Below are 18,395 nucleotides of genomic sequence, written 5' to 3'. Positions count from 1 at the left end.
ATTGGTGTTTTGATAGGGATTTCTTTAAATGTTTAGATCTTTGAGTAGTATAGACATTTTAACATTATTTTTTTAGCCCATGAGCATGGAATGTCTTTCCATATCTTTGTGTTGTCTTCAATTTCTTTCATCAATATTTTATAGTTTTCAGAGTATAAGTCTTTTAACTCTTTAGTTTGGTTTATTCCTAGGTATCTTATTATTTTGATGCAGCTATAAATAGGATTATCTCCTTAATTTCTCTTTTTGCTGCTTCATTATTGGTGTATTTATTCAACAGGGCGAATGGGTGGTTCAGCTGGTTAAGCATCCAGTCTTGATCTCAGCCCAGGTCTTGATCCTAGGGTCGTGAGTTCAAGCCCTGCATTGGGCTACTGAAAGGAAGAGAAGGGAAGGAAGGAAAGAAGGGAGGGAGGAAAAGAAAGCAAGCAAGCAGGGAGGGAGGGAGGAGAAAGATGCATCAGATTTCTATATCTTGATTTTGTATCCTACAACTTTACTGAATTTGTTTATCAGTTCTACCAGAGTTTTGGTGGAATCTTTAGGGTTTTCTACATACAGTATCATATCATCTGCAAATAGTGAAAATTTCACTTCTTCCATACCAATTTGGATGCCTTTTATTTCTTTTGTTGTATGCTTGCCAATTTTGTTTACTTTTTTCCAAGAAACCAGCTCCTGGTTTCATTGGTCTGTTCTATTACATTTTTAGTTTCTTTATCATTTATTTCTGCTCTAACCTTTATTATTTCCTTCCTTCTACTAGTTTTAGGTTTTGTTGTTGTTCTTTTTCTAGGTTAGGTGTAAGGTTAAGTTGTTTATTTGAGATTTTTCTTGCTTCTTGAGGTGGACTTCTGTTGCTATAAACTTCCCTCTTAGAACTTCTTTTGCTGCATCCCAAAGATTTTGGACCATTGTGTTTTCATTTTCATTTGTTTCCATCTACTTTTGTTTCTTTTATTTCCTGGTTGACCCAGTAATTGTTTAGTAGCATATTATTTAACCTCCGTGTATTTGTGTTCTTCCCAGATTTTTTCATGTGGTTGACTTCCTAGTTTCATAGCATTGTGGTCAGAAAAGATGCATGGTATGACTTTGATCTTCCTGAATTTGTTGAGGCTTGTTTTCTGGCCTACTATATAATCTATTCTGAAGAATGTTATATGTGTATTTGAAAAGAATGTGTATTCAGATGTTTTAGGATGGAATGTTCTGAATATATCTGTTAAATCCATCTGTTCCAGTGGGTCATTCAAAGCCATTGTTTCCTTATTGATTTTCTGTTTAGATGATCTACCTCTTGATGTAAGTAGGATGTTAAAGTCTGCTAATGTTATTTTATTGTTATCGATTAGTTCCTTTATGTTTGTTTTTAACTGTTTATGTATTTGGGTGTTCCTATGTTGGGTACATAAATATTTATAATTGTTATATCTTCTTGTTGGATTGTCCCCTTTGTTAATATACACTGTCCTTCTTTGTCTCTTTTTACAGTTTGTTTTAAAGTCTGTTTTGTCCAATATCAGTATTGCTACTCTGGCTTCCTTTCAGCATCCATTTGCATGATAGATTTTTCTCCATCCCCTCATTTTAAGTCTGCAGGTGTCTTTAAGTTTAAAATGTGTCTCTTATAAGCAGCATGTAAATGAGTCTTGTTTTTTACCCATTCTCTTACTCGATGTCTTTTGATTGGAGCATTTAGTCTATTTATGATAGATAAGATTTATTGTCATTTTATTACTTATTTTTGGTTGTTTCCGAAGATTTTCTCTGATCCTTTCATGGCCTGCTGATTTTCTTTAATGATATATTTGGATTTCTTTCTCTTTATACCTTGCATATTTATTAGTGGTTTTTGATTTATGGTTACCATTAGGTTAGCATATAACCTCCCCATTATGTGTTCCAGGTGCTCTTCAGATTGTTCTTCCTAGACTATATTTTCTCAGGCTGTTTGCCTCCTCTCAAGAGCAGCCCTAATGCCCTCCAGGCTCTATCAGAGCCAAGCATACTAATTTAAAATTCCAGGCTTTAAGCCCCACTTGTTGCAGAAACTCATGAAATTCAGTTCCTCTCACTTTCCAAGCCAATTGCTATGGGAATTTGTTTTCCCGTGAGCTCCTCTGTGTGCTAGTGTATTTCTTGCCCTTCTCTGTGGCCATGACTCCCTCCCCACTGCAACAGTCACAAACCATTTCTCTCCTAAACTGTGTCTCCACACTACCTACTCTCTTTGATGAGTCCTCATCTCAACCTTTAGTTGTGGGGTTTGTTCTGCCAGTTTTCAGATCAATTTCTGGGGTTCTTGGAATGATTTGATTAACTAGTTATCTAGTTAATATTTGTGGGACAAGGTAGAGCCTAGGGTCCTCCTACTCGGCCTCCATCTTTCAACCCCTCAATTTCACATTTTTTTATAGCACTTCTCTTTTCAAACTCTTCCAAAACCATTATCTCATTTGATGATTATAACAATTTTGTCTGGTGGGCAAAATTAGCACCAGTTCTCCTATTTGTTAGGTAAGGAAACCAAGGTTGAATGAAATTAATGACTTACCTAGACTAAACTGCTGGTTTGTGGCTGAGCCTAGGAGAGAATTCAGGTCTTCCAATTCCTAGGTTTTGTTCTTCCACATGATCTCATAGTCTTTGAGTAGTCAGGGAAAACAAACTCCTGTGTTCTGTGGGTATATATATATATATATATTTTTAAGACTTTATTTGACAGAGAGAGACCACAAGTAGGCAGAGGCAGGCAGAGAGAGAGGGGAAGCACGCTCCCTGCCAAGCAGAGAGCCCGATGCAGGACTCGATCCCAGGACCCTGAGACCATGACCCGAGCTGAAGGCAGAGGTTTAACCCACTGAGCTACACAGGCACCCTGGATATATGTTTTCTGTTCTGTCTTGGGCCAGAGTGATGGTGGATCTGGAGTAGGAAGTAGGTAAATCATTTTATTCTTCACTAATTGAAAGTCTTACTTGTTTTTCCATAAGGGATCACAGGATGGTATCCTATCATTTTGCCAGAGGATGGGGCCCTGCCTCATGGTTTGGAGCTCATGCAGAAGATTGTGGGTGGCCTGGAGCTTTCAGTTTCCTTCACGCATCCTGGTGATAGAGAGCGGGTATTGGAAGCTGCTGAGCTATTGGGCTGGAACTTTGAGAATAATCTGAAGAATCTTGTCAAGATGAATGAAGATGAGCCAGCCTCTGTCACCATATCCACCCCAAGGCTCTGGCTGCCCATCCATTGTGTGCTTCTTGCTGGCCAGAGCCACATACATAAGAACACATACTGCTACCTCCGCTATAAGCTGTATGATCATGAGGCCTTCTGGACCCCTCTCAAGAAGCCTAAGGAATCTACAAACAAAAAACAGGTCATGGTTACTTTCAAGGCATCCAGAAGAGCAGAAGTCACTAGGGGCCCATCACTCCTTTGGTATTTCAGGGAAGAGAGGTTAGAGATCCAAGTGTGGCGGGCTTATGGCAATGACAGTTTGGAGAGGCCCCACCAGACGGACAGTTGGATTGGCTCAGCCTATGTGGACCTGGCCAGACTTGGGGAGAGGTCAGCAAGAACATTAACAGTCAGTGGTAAGTGAGGAACTGGCCTCAGCTCTTGTGGTTTTATCACCTGCTCTGTGACAAGCACTATGTGATAAGCTCCCTCAGACATTATTTTATTTGATCCTCCTAGCAGTATTGGGAGGTAGATATCAGACCTATCTTACAGTCATGTAAATGGAGGCTCAAAGAGGTTAGATTACTACCCAGGCTCACAGCTAGCAAGTGTTTTCTTCTAATATTGTATGCTGAAAGATTAGTAATAATTTAGTAATGCTTCCTATAACTAAAGAATTTTCAAAAGGAAAGAGCACCACTGGCTGCTTAAAAGAGGGCATTGCCTCATGACAGTATATCTTGGTAGGGTCACCACAGATCTGAAAAGTGGCTCTGAGCTTTGTAGCTTTAGAATGCAGTCAAATTTAGCAGATTTAGCACTAACGTAGTGCCTAGAATATTGTACTCAATTTGTGTAAAATAAAAATGGGTGAATTGGCAGGGGGGAGCACTATCTTTAAACTCATGTATCAGAGCCTCTATGATAATCTAGAATGCTAGTTTTTAAAATACACTGAAAAACATAGCTGCTGGTGAGACTAGGATATCCTCTCTCTCTGGTCAGCACATCTTGAAATCATAAAAGAAAATGTACAAAGTAATAAATTGGCTCACAAGGCAGAAAGGAAAAAGGTAACATTTTGCAAGCGGCATTATGTGCTAGATGCTTTCTTTTAAACTTTTGTTCAGTACTTGATACATATAATTGGCTCTAGGAATTCAGAGATGAGTAAGAGATAGTCAATGGGAGAATAGAGTAGTAAATAAACAATTACAGTGAACCATAAGAACTATGAAAAGGTATCCTCAGTGGTATTGTGGAGCACAGGAATGCAACATCTCTTTGGTTCAAGGATGACATCTCAGTGGAAATGATCCTTGACCTTAGTTTCAGAGGATTTAGGAATAAGCCATGAAAAGAATTATATTCTAAACAGGAGAACAGCCTGTGAAGGTACAGAGGCATGAGGCAGGTTGATACCTTTTAGGCACTGTAAGTAATTTGGTACTGCTGGATCATAAGATATATAGGATGGAAGATGATAAGGAGATGAAGTTAGAAAGGTGGACAAGAGTACCGGACTTCTATCTGAGAGCTATGGAAAGCTATTCTAATGGGGTCTGAATAGAAGAGTGATAGTTTTGTATTTTAGAAGACTCCATCTAGTAACTATAATGCAGAATGAATTGAAGATAACCAGACTAGATTCTTTATAAACATATTTATTCATTAGGATAGTCCTTGTAAGATTGGTTGTTATTTCCTCCACTATACAACTAAAGAAACTGAGTCACAACCCTGTGTAGCTCTGTTAGCCTTGTGTTCTGACCCTGTTGCACAGATGGCCCAAGCTAAGTAAGAACTAAGTATTTGGGTGATCATCTCAGATTCTCTGGTTCTCTCTGGACCCAGCAGGTGTAATTCTGTCTCCGTTGAACACCACATTAGATTCCATGTGCCCTATTTTGTTGGGCGAGCCTAGAATCACTTCAGAGAGCCTGCAGAAAACATCTTTGAAGTAAGCACAGCTCACTTGAACTAAAGTTCATAAAGACGGACTTTTAACTTCACTCTGCTGAAGAAAGTAGGTTTGGAACACTAAATAAAGATTTAAAGATCAGAACTCAAGAAGAAATATCTCTCTTTATTGACTGATACAAAGGAAATACTTAAGTTTTATGATTATCCATTTCTCTCCTACTTCTCCACCTCTCATCAGTCTACGCTTTTTATCTTCTTGTAAATGGGTTTTGTACAAGGTGTGGTATTGGATGTATTGATTGAATGACCCAAGCAGTCCATTCAGTCATCCACCCAACTGTCCTTCCAAGTAGCTGTTGAGTTTCTTGAGGATAAGGCTTTAGCTCTGTTGCTTATGGATGTCTTGCCTCCTATTGGCCTTACTTTCTCCTTGTAATAATGATGATAATTCACACATTGCATCACAAGAAAAGAGGTTACCTAAAAAACTGACAAAGACGGGGAAAGTTGCATGTTACTACTTCCTGTGAATCAGTTAACTCCATTTTCCTGAATTGAGATGAGCCTAATGAACCAAACTTTGAGATTCTGAAAGAATTCTCAGTGCCTTCTGCTATATAATGAAATCTCATTTTATATCCAGGAAGCTTATAAGTTCATATCCCTGAGATTAAATCTGCCACTTTGGAGAATTCACCTTAGCAGGTTACCTAACTCCTCAGATCCTGGCACGTGAGAAACAGTCAACAAATAGGAATTCCCCTATTTTTCTTTCTTGCCTCCTTTGCTGAAGCCACCTACTTCATTTCCAGATGATCTTCAGGGCTACTGCCAGACATATTTAGTTGCTGAAACAGGCTAAGTTGAGCACCAGGACAGCTTCCTAAGAAGAAGACCTTAGGAGAAAGCCTATAGACGAGAGCCAGAGGGACATGTGACTGAGAGGACAGGCCACTTCCGCTTTAATAATAATGTTACTTTCAGAAGGCTTGAGAAGTCATCTAAGTCTGCTCACCCCAGCTCGTGAATCTCTTCCACAGCAGCTCTGCCTAGTAGTCATTTGGCTTTGGCTTCAAATCTGAACTTGCACTACTTTCCATTGATGGAGATAATGTGCATATTGGGGAGAAGGGAGTAAACATTTTCACACCGTATACTGACTTCACAGTTTCTTTTAAAAATTGGTATATTGGGACCTATAGGCCTGTTGAAGGAGAAAGGACCACAAGCACTCTCAGTGAATCATTTCCAAGGTTAGAGAGTGTTGTTGGTTCCTGCTTGCTTGGGCTTATCCTCCTTCATCCTCTTGTAGGTGTGTATCCTCTATTTGGACGAAATGCTTCCAACCTCGCAGGAGCTGCCTTACGAGTTCATGTGGTTCTTTCCTCTCCTTCTCCACACCCTGGGCCTGCTCCTGAGCTGGATTCTGTGGACTGCAGCAGCCACAGTGAGTCTGAGCAGTTCCCCAGAAGGAATGATGAGATTCCGCTCTCTCCATCACCTGCCCACCAGAAGTCTCCTGCCTCCACCCATGTCCCTTGCAACACCACAAAGGAAGTCAGCCCAGCCGAGGAGAGCCCTGCCACATTGGATGGAACTTTTGCAGTCAGTATCCTAGTAGAAAGAGCAATGCATTTGAGCTTAAAAGGTAGGTATGAGCTTAAAAGGTATGAGCTTAAAAAGAGCATGTATCTGACTCCTTAGATTATGGTCCTGGCTTCATAAATCTTGGAGATCATGACAGAATCTGCAACAACATCTTAATCGATAATTATATTTCTCAAGCCTAAAAGTTGAAGCAACATGAAAGCCTTTCTGAACTTAAGTGGACATTGCCAGTTATATATTAATTTCGCATATCATAAGTTCCCCAGTCCAGAAACCTGAGTATCAACTTAGGTACTTCTCTTTTCCTTTATCTACCATCATATCAAGCTTAGGTACTTCTCTTTTCCTTATCCACCATCATATCATCAATTTCATTAAATTGTTGTATCTCTTAAATTTCTCTCAGGACTCTTTTTCTCCTTTCCATTGCTACCAACTCACGACCATCTTCATTATGTACCTGGGACCAAGAGTTCTTAACACTGCATCCCTAAACACCAAAGTACCTAAGAATAAAAAGTCAAGATGGTGAACTTGGATAGGAAAATAATCACATCTGGATTCTATTAACCTCTAACTAAAATTAAACATTTCCTACAGTTGTGATCATAAACACTAGACCCCAGTAATATTAATAGTACCTGTCTGTGAGTTGTCAGCAATAGAAATCACAGGTATTTTCCTATCACACTGTAGTTCTTGCAAATATCTTTTTATACCTATCATCACTTCAAAATTACAGTAGTTGTAAAACCTATAGTTAGATCTTGTTACATATTAATAAAGCATATATACTAGTAGGTCACTGCTTTTTGAGCATTTTGATAATGCTAATGTAATTTGATTTTTATGTAATCCTGTGTATCTTACATTATGCATTTTAAAAAACACACAGAGCAGCACCTGGATGGCTCAGTCAGTTAAATGTCTGCCTTTGGCTCAGGTCATGATCCTGGGGTCCTTGGATCCAGGCCCACATCGGGCTTTCTTCTGCTCAGTGGGGAGCCTGCTTCTCCCTCTCCATCTGCCTCTCCCCCCCCCCCAACTCATGCTCTCTCTCTCACTCTCCCCTCCAAAATAAATAAATAAAATCTTTAAAACACACAGACGATGGGGTGCCTGGGTGGCTCAGTCTGTTAAGCATCCAACTCTTGATTTCAGCTCAGTTCATGATCGCAGGGTCATGAGATTGAAACCCACGTCAAGCTCCACATGGTGTGGAGCCTACTGAAGATTCCTCTACCTCTGCCCCTCTCCCTCTTTTTCGCCCTCTCTAAAGAAAAAAAAAGAAAAGGGGACACCTGGGTGGCTCAGTGGGTTAAGGCCTCTGCCTTCGGCTCGGGTCATGGTCCCAGGGTCCTGGGATCGAGCCTCGCATCAAGCCCCACATCGAGCCTCGCATCGGGCTCTCTGCTTGGCGGGGAGCCTGCTTCCTCCTCTCTCCTGTCTCTGCCTGCCTCTCTGCCTGCTTGTGATCTCTGTCAAATAAAAAAATTTAATTTAATTTAAAAAATAAAAATTAAAAAAAAAAGAAAAGGGGAAAAACCCACACATACTGATTATACACACACTATTAAGAAGAGGCCCAGTGACCTCACCAGACAGCCATGTATCCATGTGTCCATGGCACAAGGAACCCTTACCTTACTCTTTATTCAGCCTTGTAATCACTCCTAAAACTTTCTCTTTGCCATCACACTTCTCTTTTCCCTGGCTAATTCCAACTCCTCTATTAAGACTTGATGTTTATCAGTTTCCCTAACATAAAGGCCCCTCTCCCGTTTGCTCTCCCAGCACTTTTTGCCCTCTTTACCATAGTGTATAGTGCTGGACATAAAGTAGTGAACAAAATAGCTAAAAATCGTGCCCATGTGGAGCTTACATTCCAGTAGAAATACCCTCAAATATGTATTCCCAGCCAGTAAGTTGTATGTGTGTGACTTTGAGTAAGTTATTGTCTCCCTCTGTCTTGAATTTCTCATCTATAAATGGTTGGAATTAACAATTCTGAGATGTGTGATGGCTGTGTAAGCCAGATAATCAAAGCCCTGTGAGCTCAGGTTTCAACATACATCTTTTCGTTTTGCCTCCATACTTAGCTCCTATCATCTCTGTGTTGGCCTCTCTCAATCTGTGCTATGTTGGAACAGAAACAAAATTCACGCCATGGTAACTGTTGCTTACCTTTCATTTCATTTCTCTCTGTACACACCACCAACGGGCATTATTCCCATGAGTATAAGCTGCTATAATGACCCCTGAGGTTCTCTTATCCTTCTCATTATCTTCGAAACCTTGAAATGGTTTATCTCAAGACAAAGTCTTCCCCAAGTACAGCCCTTGCTGTACTGTATTAGAGATAATGAGATCCCATATGAGTCACAAAACTGGGAAATAATTTTTTTTATTGACCCACGAAAGCAGGCTATTTTTGACAACTATAATATATAAAAAGTGAAATTTTTTAAAAGATTTTATTTATTTATTTGACAGACAGAGATCACAAGTAGGTAGAGAGGAAGGGAATCAGGCTCCCTGCTGAGCAGAGAGCCTGATGTGGGACTCGATCCCAGGACCCTGGGATCATGACCTGAGCTGAAGACAGAGGCTTTAACCCACTGAGCCACCCAGGTGCCCAAAACGAATTTTTTAAAAGAGAAAAATCAATAGATGAATGAATTTAAGGAAAGCAAGAAAAAGTTTTATTTTTTGCAAGGATTGTTCTGTTTCATTGTTATTGCATAAAATAGAATTTAAAATAGCAAAGATAGGGTTTACATTCCATTTTAGGGGGAATCCCCATATTGCAAAAGTGCAAATATTCTTGTAACTTTTCCATTAGACAGCAAGTTACTTTTTTTTTTCTGTTTTTACTTTTATTTGCATTGCATTTACTTTTTGCAGAATTTACTCCCAGGCCATAAGTTTTTCTTTCTTCATTTCTTCTGGATATCGTTTTTTTCTGTGCAACTTCCTCTTCAGTTTATAATCAACCAGCTCTTTTCAGTAAAGATCTTCTCCGTGTGGCAGGGAGAGTCATGTGTGGGTTCATCCAGCCACGAGCCCTGTCAGTTCTCTGAGGCATCTTGGGGCCTTTTTTCACTGGATGTGCTCCATGACCAGAGAGTCTACATCTAAGCTCTCTTCTTTCTTCTTTTTTTTTTTTTTTTTTTTTTTTTTTTTTTTTTTTGTCAGATTTTGTTATTTATTTGAGGCAGAGAGGGAGAGAGCACAAGTAGGGGTAGAGGGAAGGGCAAGGGAGAAGGAGAAGCAGACTCTCTGCTGGCAATGGGGGACTGATGGGGGACTCAATCCCAGGACCCAGGGATTATGATCTGAGCTGAAGGCAGCCACATAATCAACTGAGCCACCCAGGTGCCCTACATCTAAATTCTTAAGTTCAGCAATACTCTGCATTTTGAAGCCTATGCAGTAAAACTTCAGCACTCTTCTTGGGCCACTGACCTTGTGTCCAACCCCACTGTTTAGCCTGGGCACACCTACCAACTCCACCATTGGAGTGAAGGATGGCATGTGTTGCTTCTGCACAGTGACATCCTTCACATACTTGGTGGCTTTTCAGATATACATACCCTTGATGGCGTGGGCAGTTTCACCTGTGTTTTTAAAGTCAGCATGAAGATTTGAACCTCCCAATTCATGTGATTTTGTAGGCTTTTCTGGGCCAAGTATATAGCAAACCATTTTCAGAGCTCTCTTCAGACTTCTTACGGGAAGAACATTTAGTATATTTTTAAAATATGACTTGGCAAAGTAATTCGACAATAATTTATTGAGCATCTCCTTGTACCGAGTTTTATTCTCATTTTTGTGCATTAAATCTCATTTCATCCTTACCACAAGTACAATGATGGTGTGATTAGTTTATAGTACCTGCCCATTTTATAAAGCTCAAAAAGGTAAAGTGACATGAGTTACACAGTTAATAAGCTCTGGAAAGCCAGGATTTGATTCCAGCTATGTCTGGATCTGAAGCCAGTGCTCTTTTCCTGTATACCATTCTGCCTTTCAGGTATGAAATATGGCTGTGTTTGCCAGTTAATCCTGTCTACACTGTGTTTACCAGTCACTCTAGCCCAGAGTGGGTATATATATTGCACACCTAGTCCTGGGCTTGCATTGCAAGTGGTAAATCTCTGCAGGGCCGATGCCAAATATAGAGAGGATGGAGCAAATGACACATGGCTTCTGTCCTCCAAGAGCTGATTACCCCATTGAGAAGGTTAGCAGCCACACGGTTAAGGATATATAAAGCAAAGTGTTCTGAAGGCCCAAAGGGCACTACAATATGTAGTCTTTGGAGAGTTTAGAACAGAGAGATGAGAGATGTCTGAGAAATCAGGAGAACCTTTTAGAATGAGTAGGATTTCAGGAAGGTGGAGATAAAACTCCAGATGGATATTTCAACTTAAACAAAGGTATTAAAGTGGGAAAGTGTATGTTCTGGGCTTGCTTAGAGAGGGCATCAGGGATCACGATAGCAATTGATCCTCTTTGACTGGTCATTGCAAGAGAGCTGTGAGAATCATGGTAAGAAGATTGCTGAGCTCGACCAAGGGCTCAACTGAGACTAACTGACATGATTTTAGAGTGGCTAAGAATGGCAAAATGGTGATTTCCTCCAGTACTGCGTGGCTTCCTTTGCTTTCCTACCACCACAAACGACAAGCCATTCCCTGGGCCTTTGCTCACAACACCTTTCTTAGCCTGGATTCCTTTCTCCCTTTCCCCAGCTACCAAGGTCCAACTGGCATCCTGCCCTTCCCCTCAATTACCCTGTTACAAACATGCTGGCTCCTCTTTGCTTTTTCTGAAATACAAACAGACTCCTGTCTTGGGACCTTTGGATCTGATATTCCTCTGCTTGGAATATTCCTAACATCTTGCATGTCTTTAGTGAAATGACTTTGTCTCACAAGGCCTTCCCTGACCACCCATCTAAGATTTCTAGCTCCTCCCCAACGTTTTCTATCCCTCTTTCCTGCTTTCTTTTTGTCTGTAGCCTTTAATAATGTGTTTTGTTTATTTTCTGCCCTTCCTAGAAGAATATGAGTCCTACAGAAACAGGGATTATTGTTTTATTTATTAACACTAAATTCTTAACACCTAGAACTGTATCTGACACATAATAAGCCGGAAATATTTGTTAAATGAGGAAGTGGATGACCCTGAGGCCTCAGCCCAGTGCTGCCTTCTCCTTAATACCTCCTCTCGTTTCCTACTTTGTCTCTCCTGTAGGAGAGTTGCTTATGGAGAATTTAACAGGGGATATGTCACAGGGATTAATAGATTATTCAACAAATACTTACCAAGTTCCACTGTATCCAGATACATGGTATAGGACCACAGCCTCTTGCACAAAATTTCTGTCACCTTTTCTCCATTCTTAGTGCTACCTTGCCTGCTCAAGCCTCAGAAACTTGCACAAATGGGATAGCCCTCTCAATGGTTGCTGCTTCCAGTATTCTCTTCCAATATCTTTTTAATTCTGCTCCTGAGGTTATATTCTGGTCCACAAATAACGATCTCTCTCAACTGAAAATACTTTACTGTTATTGGCTTTGTTTCCCCTACACTCTCAGTGACAGCACACAGAGTTCCTCCCATGTGGCCTCATCAGTCTTTTCAGCCTCATCTTTCACCATATCTTAATTCCACAATTTGCGTTTTGCCAAAGCCCTTTTCTCTCTCTTACTAAGCCTTTGATCTGCTCCTTTCTTTTCCTAGAATGCCTTTTTCTCTCCTTTTCAACAAACGTACTCATCTTTTGAGAATGGACTAAGGTGACACTAAGGTGTCACCATCACTGACTACCTCAGCACAAAACCTCATTCTAGGTTCCCCAGTCTCCCCCATACCACCACCCCTACTCCCACACAATTTTCCTCCTTCATATCACATATTAGTCTGCATTGAAAATGGCTAGAAAGGTGTCTCTCCACTAGCTGTGTATTCTTGGAACTGTGCTGTTTATTTCTCTGCCACAACACCCTCATCTTCCTGATGCAGGAAATAATGTCCTCTTGTTTGTGAATATGATACTTAATACCTCTAAAATCTCTAATATGAATTATAAATCACAAATCTATAAATCACTTTTTCTTTGGCCTCTTTCTGTTATCCAGGGCCGAACACTTATCAGGGTGGATATCTGACTTTCAGAGGTCTCTGTTGTCTCCCTGATTCCCACCCTCAGTGATAGATCCATATAGTCTTTCAGGCCCTTTGTTTGGTCCTGAGAATACAGACCTGCGTGTCATCTCTCTGAAATGTGCCTTCCAAATGATGATATGATAGTAGTAGTTCTGGAATGGGAGTCAGTGGACTGGGTTCTGACCTTAGCTAAGCCATGAACTTGCTTTATGACTGAGCAAACCCATTTCCCTTCTCCGCAACTATAAAATGTGATGCTCATACAAGTCATCTCTCAGATTCTCTTTGACTCTTATCATCTGAGAACATGTAGCTGAGGGCAACTCATGCCACACTGTCTGAGTCAGCCATAATTTGCCAAGCTCTTGGGGAAATCATTTTGCATACAAGGTTGCATGCAGAAAATCTCCAAACAGTCCTGAATTAATGAGTTTTGCCCTCAGCAGAGCTTAAATCTGAAGGAGTTTTGAACTTTCTGTGATCCCCATTGTGGTCCTGGTTCTGAAAATAAAAGCTTCTTGAATATTTTTGTTAGAGAAAGTTCTGAAGACCCTTTCTTTATGAGTCACCTTGAGTACTTGTTAGAGTTGTATTCTTACACTAGACATGACAAGTGTCTCCAGCCCTGTCTTACGAATAAGGCACTGAGGAACAAAGAGGTAAAATTATTTAGGTTAATCTAAGTTATACTTAGTAAAAACCCAAATTATCTATGGTATCATCAGTCTTTAGAGGTTCTCTTTTACCTGCTCAGGCATGGTTAGGAGCCCCTTTGGGTTCCCAAATCTCCCTTGTGCTTTCTCTTATTTTAATTGTGTGTGTCTGTCTCCAATCAGGAATCAAACCTGACTCCTCTGGGCATGTGTGTGTATCACAGAGAAAAGTGTCAGTTAATGTTCCTTTAATGGAACTGGACTAAGTTTTTGTTAATACGCAAATTTGGGCATCACTTGAGGGAAAAGTTACCATGGATTCATTCCAGGCCAGAGGGGAGCTCTTAACCAAATAGTTAATTAGGCCTATTGCAATGGAAAAACCCTGGAAACTCAGGAAACCTGGCTGGGTCTTACAGACACTAGTTAGTCAGATGTGCAGTGAGCAAGCCACTTTACCTCTCTATCACCTGGTTGTCTTACTGTGGCCTAGAGCTGCCTTGCTGAAGTCCCACAAAACATGCACCGCAGAGCTGATCATTGATTGTGTGACTCCTGAGTCTAGGGCGTTTTGCAGTTCTACTTTTTCTTCTCAATTCAGTATTTTCCATCATCCCGCAAGGTATACAGAGATGAGAGGAGTGATCCCTCACTGGGGAATATTTATGAACTGAGCCTTGAAAGGACAGTTTTAGTAGCAGAAAGGACACTAGAAACACTTCAGATACAGAGAATAATAGCTCAAGCAAAGACCTAAAGGTAGGATAAGGCTAGAAATTATACCTTTATAATGGGAGGCTTCTAGCATGTTCTTTCTGACACCCTAAAGTCAGTCATTCCATTGTGTTCTATTTCAGGGAGTCCCTTGACAGAACGGAAAGTATTGATACCCAGTTGTTGTGTATCTTTTGCAACGGCTGATGATCCATCTCCTATCTACACCCACGTGGTTGAAAACACAGATTCCCCCATCTGGAATTTTCAACAGCAGTCAAGGTTTGTATTATATGATATCGCATCAGCCTTCCAGAATCTCCTTTTTGTTCCAGGAGACAAACTCAGATCAAGGGATATAACAAAGGGAACAATATTAAGCAGACCTGGAAAATGCTTTTCTTATCAAGCAGTTATTTAATCCTGGTGCTTATGAATTCACAGTTAGTAGTGGTTTAAAGATCTTACTGCGGTATTTTTTTTAACTCTTTTTGAGCTCAGTACAACTCAAAAATTATTCAGTGAAAACCGCTTAGATACCCCACTCTGTTCTAGAGACTGGGAATTAAAGATGATTAAGACAGTCCCTACAATTGTAGTACTCATGGTCTACCTGGAAAAATATACATTAGAATGTGACAAGTGCTGTAAAAGTAGCAAAAAATGATTCTAGTGCCTCAGAAAGATAATTTAGATTAACCTAGAAGTTCAGGGAAAGCTTTTTATTTTAAATAAGATAATTCAGCTGAGTATTGAAGAATGTATACAATTTATTTGGGGGAAGAAGATAATAGCAAACTAATTTCAGGAAAGGCTATGGATTGTACTTCCTTGAAAAAGATTTCTGCTGCATTGGAAAGAGCCTAGGCTTTGCTCTTAGAGAGACCTGGCCTCCAATCCCATCTCATTTACTAGCTGCGTGAACAAATGAAATTGTATCTCTGAGCCTCAGATTCCTCATCTGCAAAGTGGGGTTAATTTTTACAGGGTTATTGTGAGGTCCAAATTAGGTGACATTTAGAAAAATGACCTCATGGTACAAAGCAGGTGCTCCACAAATGTTAGATGTCCTTTGAAAGACTCAAAGAATTGGAGGTGGAGCCCTGTCAGTCATGCTGCAGTGCAGTTCAGAGGTCAGGGGCTGACATTCAGGCCCAGTGCTTGTCCTCCCTTTTTTCATTACATCTGTTTCATCGTCACTGAAAGTGTGAGTTCTAGTATAACAACTTACCATTATCTTTATCCTGCATCACCTTTTATAAGGTTTCTCACTTGTCCACCAACACTAGCCATACCACATGGTGTCTGATCTGCTGCTTTCTCACAGTGTTTCCATACCTAGTTGAGCCCAGCAGTTGTTCACACGTCCAGTGTTTTGAAATTTGAGAGGCCAACCTGAGTCAGGAGCTAGAACTACAGTGGCAACTCAGTACTATTTATGGTGAATTACTGGAAATGATAGAAGTTCTCACCATTATGGCCAGGTACTTGATCTAAAATATCAAATCTGCCTTAAAAGGGAGGAGGCTAGAGGGCTAAGCTTCTAATTGAAGGTGATTTATTCATTCAGAGTGTAACATTTTGAACTTGACAAAGGGACATTGACGGTCTTCTAATTTTATCCCCTCACTTCAAACTTAAGACTATAGACCAGGGAGGTTACATAGTCTGTTGGTAGCAGAGGAAAGAAGAGAAGAAAAATGAGTAAAGGTTCTGTTTACAATTGCTTTATCACAAAATTATTTCATTTGATGCTCCTATTTTCTACCTCATAGGTAGAAAATAACCCATTTAACAGGTAAGAAAGCCAGGGCTCAAAATGTTTGAGTCTCCAGGGTCACTCATGTAATCATAGCAGAGCTGGAATGCAGAGGTGGGTATTCTGAACACCAAGTAGAATTCAGATTTTTGACACAGTACTTATTTCATTTTATCACAGTGCCTCCTGTTGTCTTGAAGTGGGTTCTCTTCAGTTCCTCAGGGTTATCTAGGGAAGGAAATTAAATCTCTTAGTTTTCCTTGGATTTCCTCCTAAAGCAATGGCACCTGGAACTTTCCAAATCTTTGTAATTTAAAATGGTATAAGTCATTTTTTAAATAAAATGTGTTAGAGGTGTTTATTGAACTGCATATCAACTTCTTTTCTGATATGAAAATGGATACTTTCTTATTTTGGTGCCTTTCCTCTGTAGAGTGTAGCTTTTAGAATTAAACAAACTAAGCTTTAAGTCCAGCCCTGCCACTTACTGATTCTCATGTGACCTTGAGCAAGTCACTTCACCTCTCTGAGCCCACTTCTATCATCTGTAAAGCAGGGATAATAATGCCAATGTCTAGGCTTCTGTGCAGATTACACATATATGAAATATTAGGCACTGTGCCTGTCCCACAGTAGGCACTCAGTGGATGTTGTTTTTCCCCTCTTCTCCCTTTTTACCATTCTGTTTTCCACATTAAATAAAAAGAATCCCGGCTCTGCTTCAGTAAAACTGTTCCTTACATCTTGAGGAACTCCCTCTTCCCTCTCCACACTCCCTGTCATCCTGAGAAAGAGAGTTTGAATGTGGCAGATACCATCAGGTGGGAAAGTACTACATCAGGGGAGCCTGATTCCAAGTCTTGGCAAGTTACTTCTCTCTGAGCTTCCATCCCTCATTTTACCTGTGAAAGTAAAACTATATCCTCGGAGATGACCATGAAGTTGAAATGAAAATGTTAGGAAAGTGCTTTGCAAACTACAAAATGCTCTTCAAATCTAAGTTTCATATGGCAGATGCTTCCTACACCATTAATTTATGGTGGATGTTTTTCTTAATAGGCTATCAAAAGAGCTTCTTTTGGACCCTCAACAAACTCTGGTCTTCAAAGTTTGGCATAAAGGAGGTATGAACTCTATTCTGTGAATATCTGTCTGAAAATAAGCTCACATCCTGTTGACAGTTTCCAATCCTTTCCTTTTTTAACCAAGTGAAACCATAACCATGGCACTTGTGATGCAGGGATGCATGTATGTGTTAGAGGGATTCTCACAGAATTTCTCCCAGGAAATTTAAATCCTTAGAAGTCATGTCATTTTGTTTGACTTTCTGCTTAGTGCAGAAGTCCAAGTACATTTCACCTTTCCAATTATATCTCATCGGTCACAGTGTACACCCTACTATACATAAGTGATTTCAACCCCCTGTATGATGTTGTACCTTCTATTGGCTAATTAACCAAGACCCCAGCATTTTTAAGCTGTACACAAAACTAGAGTCTTGTTTCAAGAGCCTCTAAGAGGTGTTGGTATCATGATCCTTGAACCTAGTTTTATTCAGCTACCATTATTAATAGGCATAATCCAACATCAAGAGCACAGACTCTAAAGCTACACTTTGGGATTCAGATACCAGTTCTTACCCCATACAAGGTAATATGACCTTGGGTGAATGACTCAATTTCTCTTTGCTTCAGTTTCTTTATTTATAAAATAGGAATAATAGTACCTACCTCAGTGGGAGAATTAAATGAGTGTCTGATACTTGATAAAACCATCTGTTTTTATTGTTCTTATTAGTGAATGACAGTGTGCTGAGAGCTTTACAAACATTTCTAATCCTACAGTGTAAAAACATAATTCATTCATTTTTTTAATTCTTTTTTTAAGATTTTATTTATTTATTTGACAGAGAGAGAGAGAGCAGAAGTAGGTGGGGGGGGAGCAGGCTCCCCACTGAGCAGAGAGCCCGATATGGGGCTCGATCCCAGGACCCCGAGATCATGACCTGAACCAAAGGCAGAGGCTTTAACCCATTGAGCCACCCAGGTGCCCCTAATTCATTCATTGTTACAAATGTAACAGCTCAGGCCCAAAGAAATTAGAAGGTCATATACTTATTAATCAGTGGAGCCAGGATTTGAACCCAATTCTGACTGGCTATACAGCCTTCACCATTTGTACTTCACCATGCTGGTAGCATTGGATGGGGAAAGTGAGTGAATGAGAACATCCAGCTATCTCACAGCTTCTGTAATTAGAAAATTTTGTCTTAGTTAAATCCCTCCTATAAACCTAGCTTCTTTAACATTCTTACTAGGGCCTAGTTTCTAAACCCTCAGTTGTTTTGAGTCTATAGCCTTACAGTTTTTATTTGCCAG

The 18,395-nt window shown here is 40.2% G+C and overlaps 1 protein-coding gene across 13 annotated transcripts in view; it reads left to right on the top strand.

Moving 5' to 3' along the window:
* Positions 1-18,395, top strand: part of C2CD3 (C2 domain containing 3 centriole elongation regulator) — a 147,695-nt gene that overhangs the window by 87,287 nt on the left and 42,013 nt on the right. For 12 of the 13 annotated variants that reach the window (XM_013064298.2, XM_004768069.3, XM_013064300.2 and 9 more), the window contains 4 exons: positions 2,997-3,599; positions 6,422-6,757; positions 14,402-14,540; positions 17,077-17,141. In XM_013064298.2, the coding sequence (XP_012919752.1) occupies positions 2,997-3,599; positions 6,422-6,757; positions 14,402-14,540; positions 17,077-17,141 (1,143 nt within the window). The remainder of the gene's footprint in view (positions 1-2,996; positions 3,600-6,421; positions 6,758-14,401; positions 14,541-17,076; positions 17,142-18,395) is intronic. The other variant, XM_045071359.1, reaches the window with a different exon arrangement.

The sequence above is a fragment of the Mustela putorius genome, unplaced genomic scaffold, assembly GCF_011764305.1.
Source record: "Mustela putorius furo isolate JIRA1106 unplaced genomic scaffold, ASM1176430v1.1 tig00003987_pilon_pilon_pilon, whole genome shotgun sequence".
Classification (NCBI taxonomy): domain Eukaryota; kingdom Metazoa; phylum Chordata; class Mammalia; order Carnivora; family Mustelidae; genus Mustela; species Mustela putorius.
Note: the sequence above shows the minus strand (reverse complement) of the source record. Positions and strands in the feature narration are given on the sequence as shown.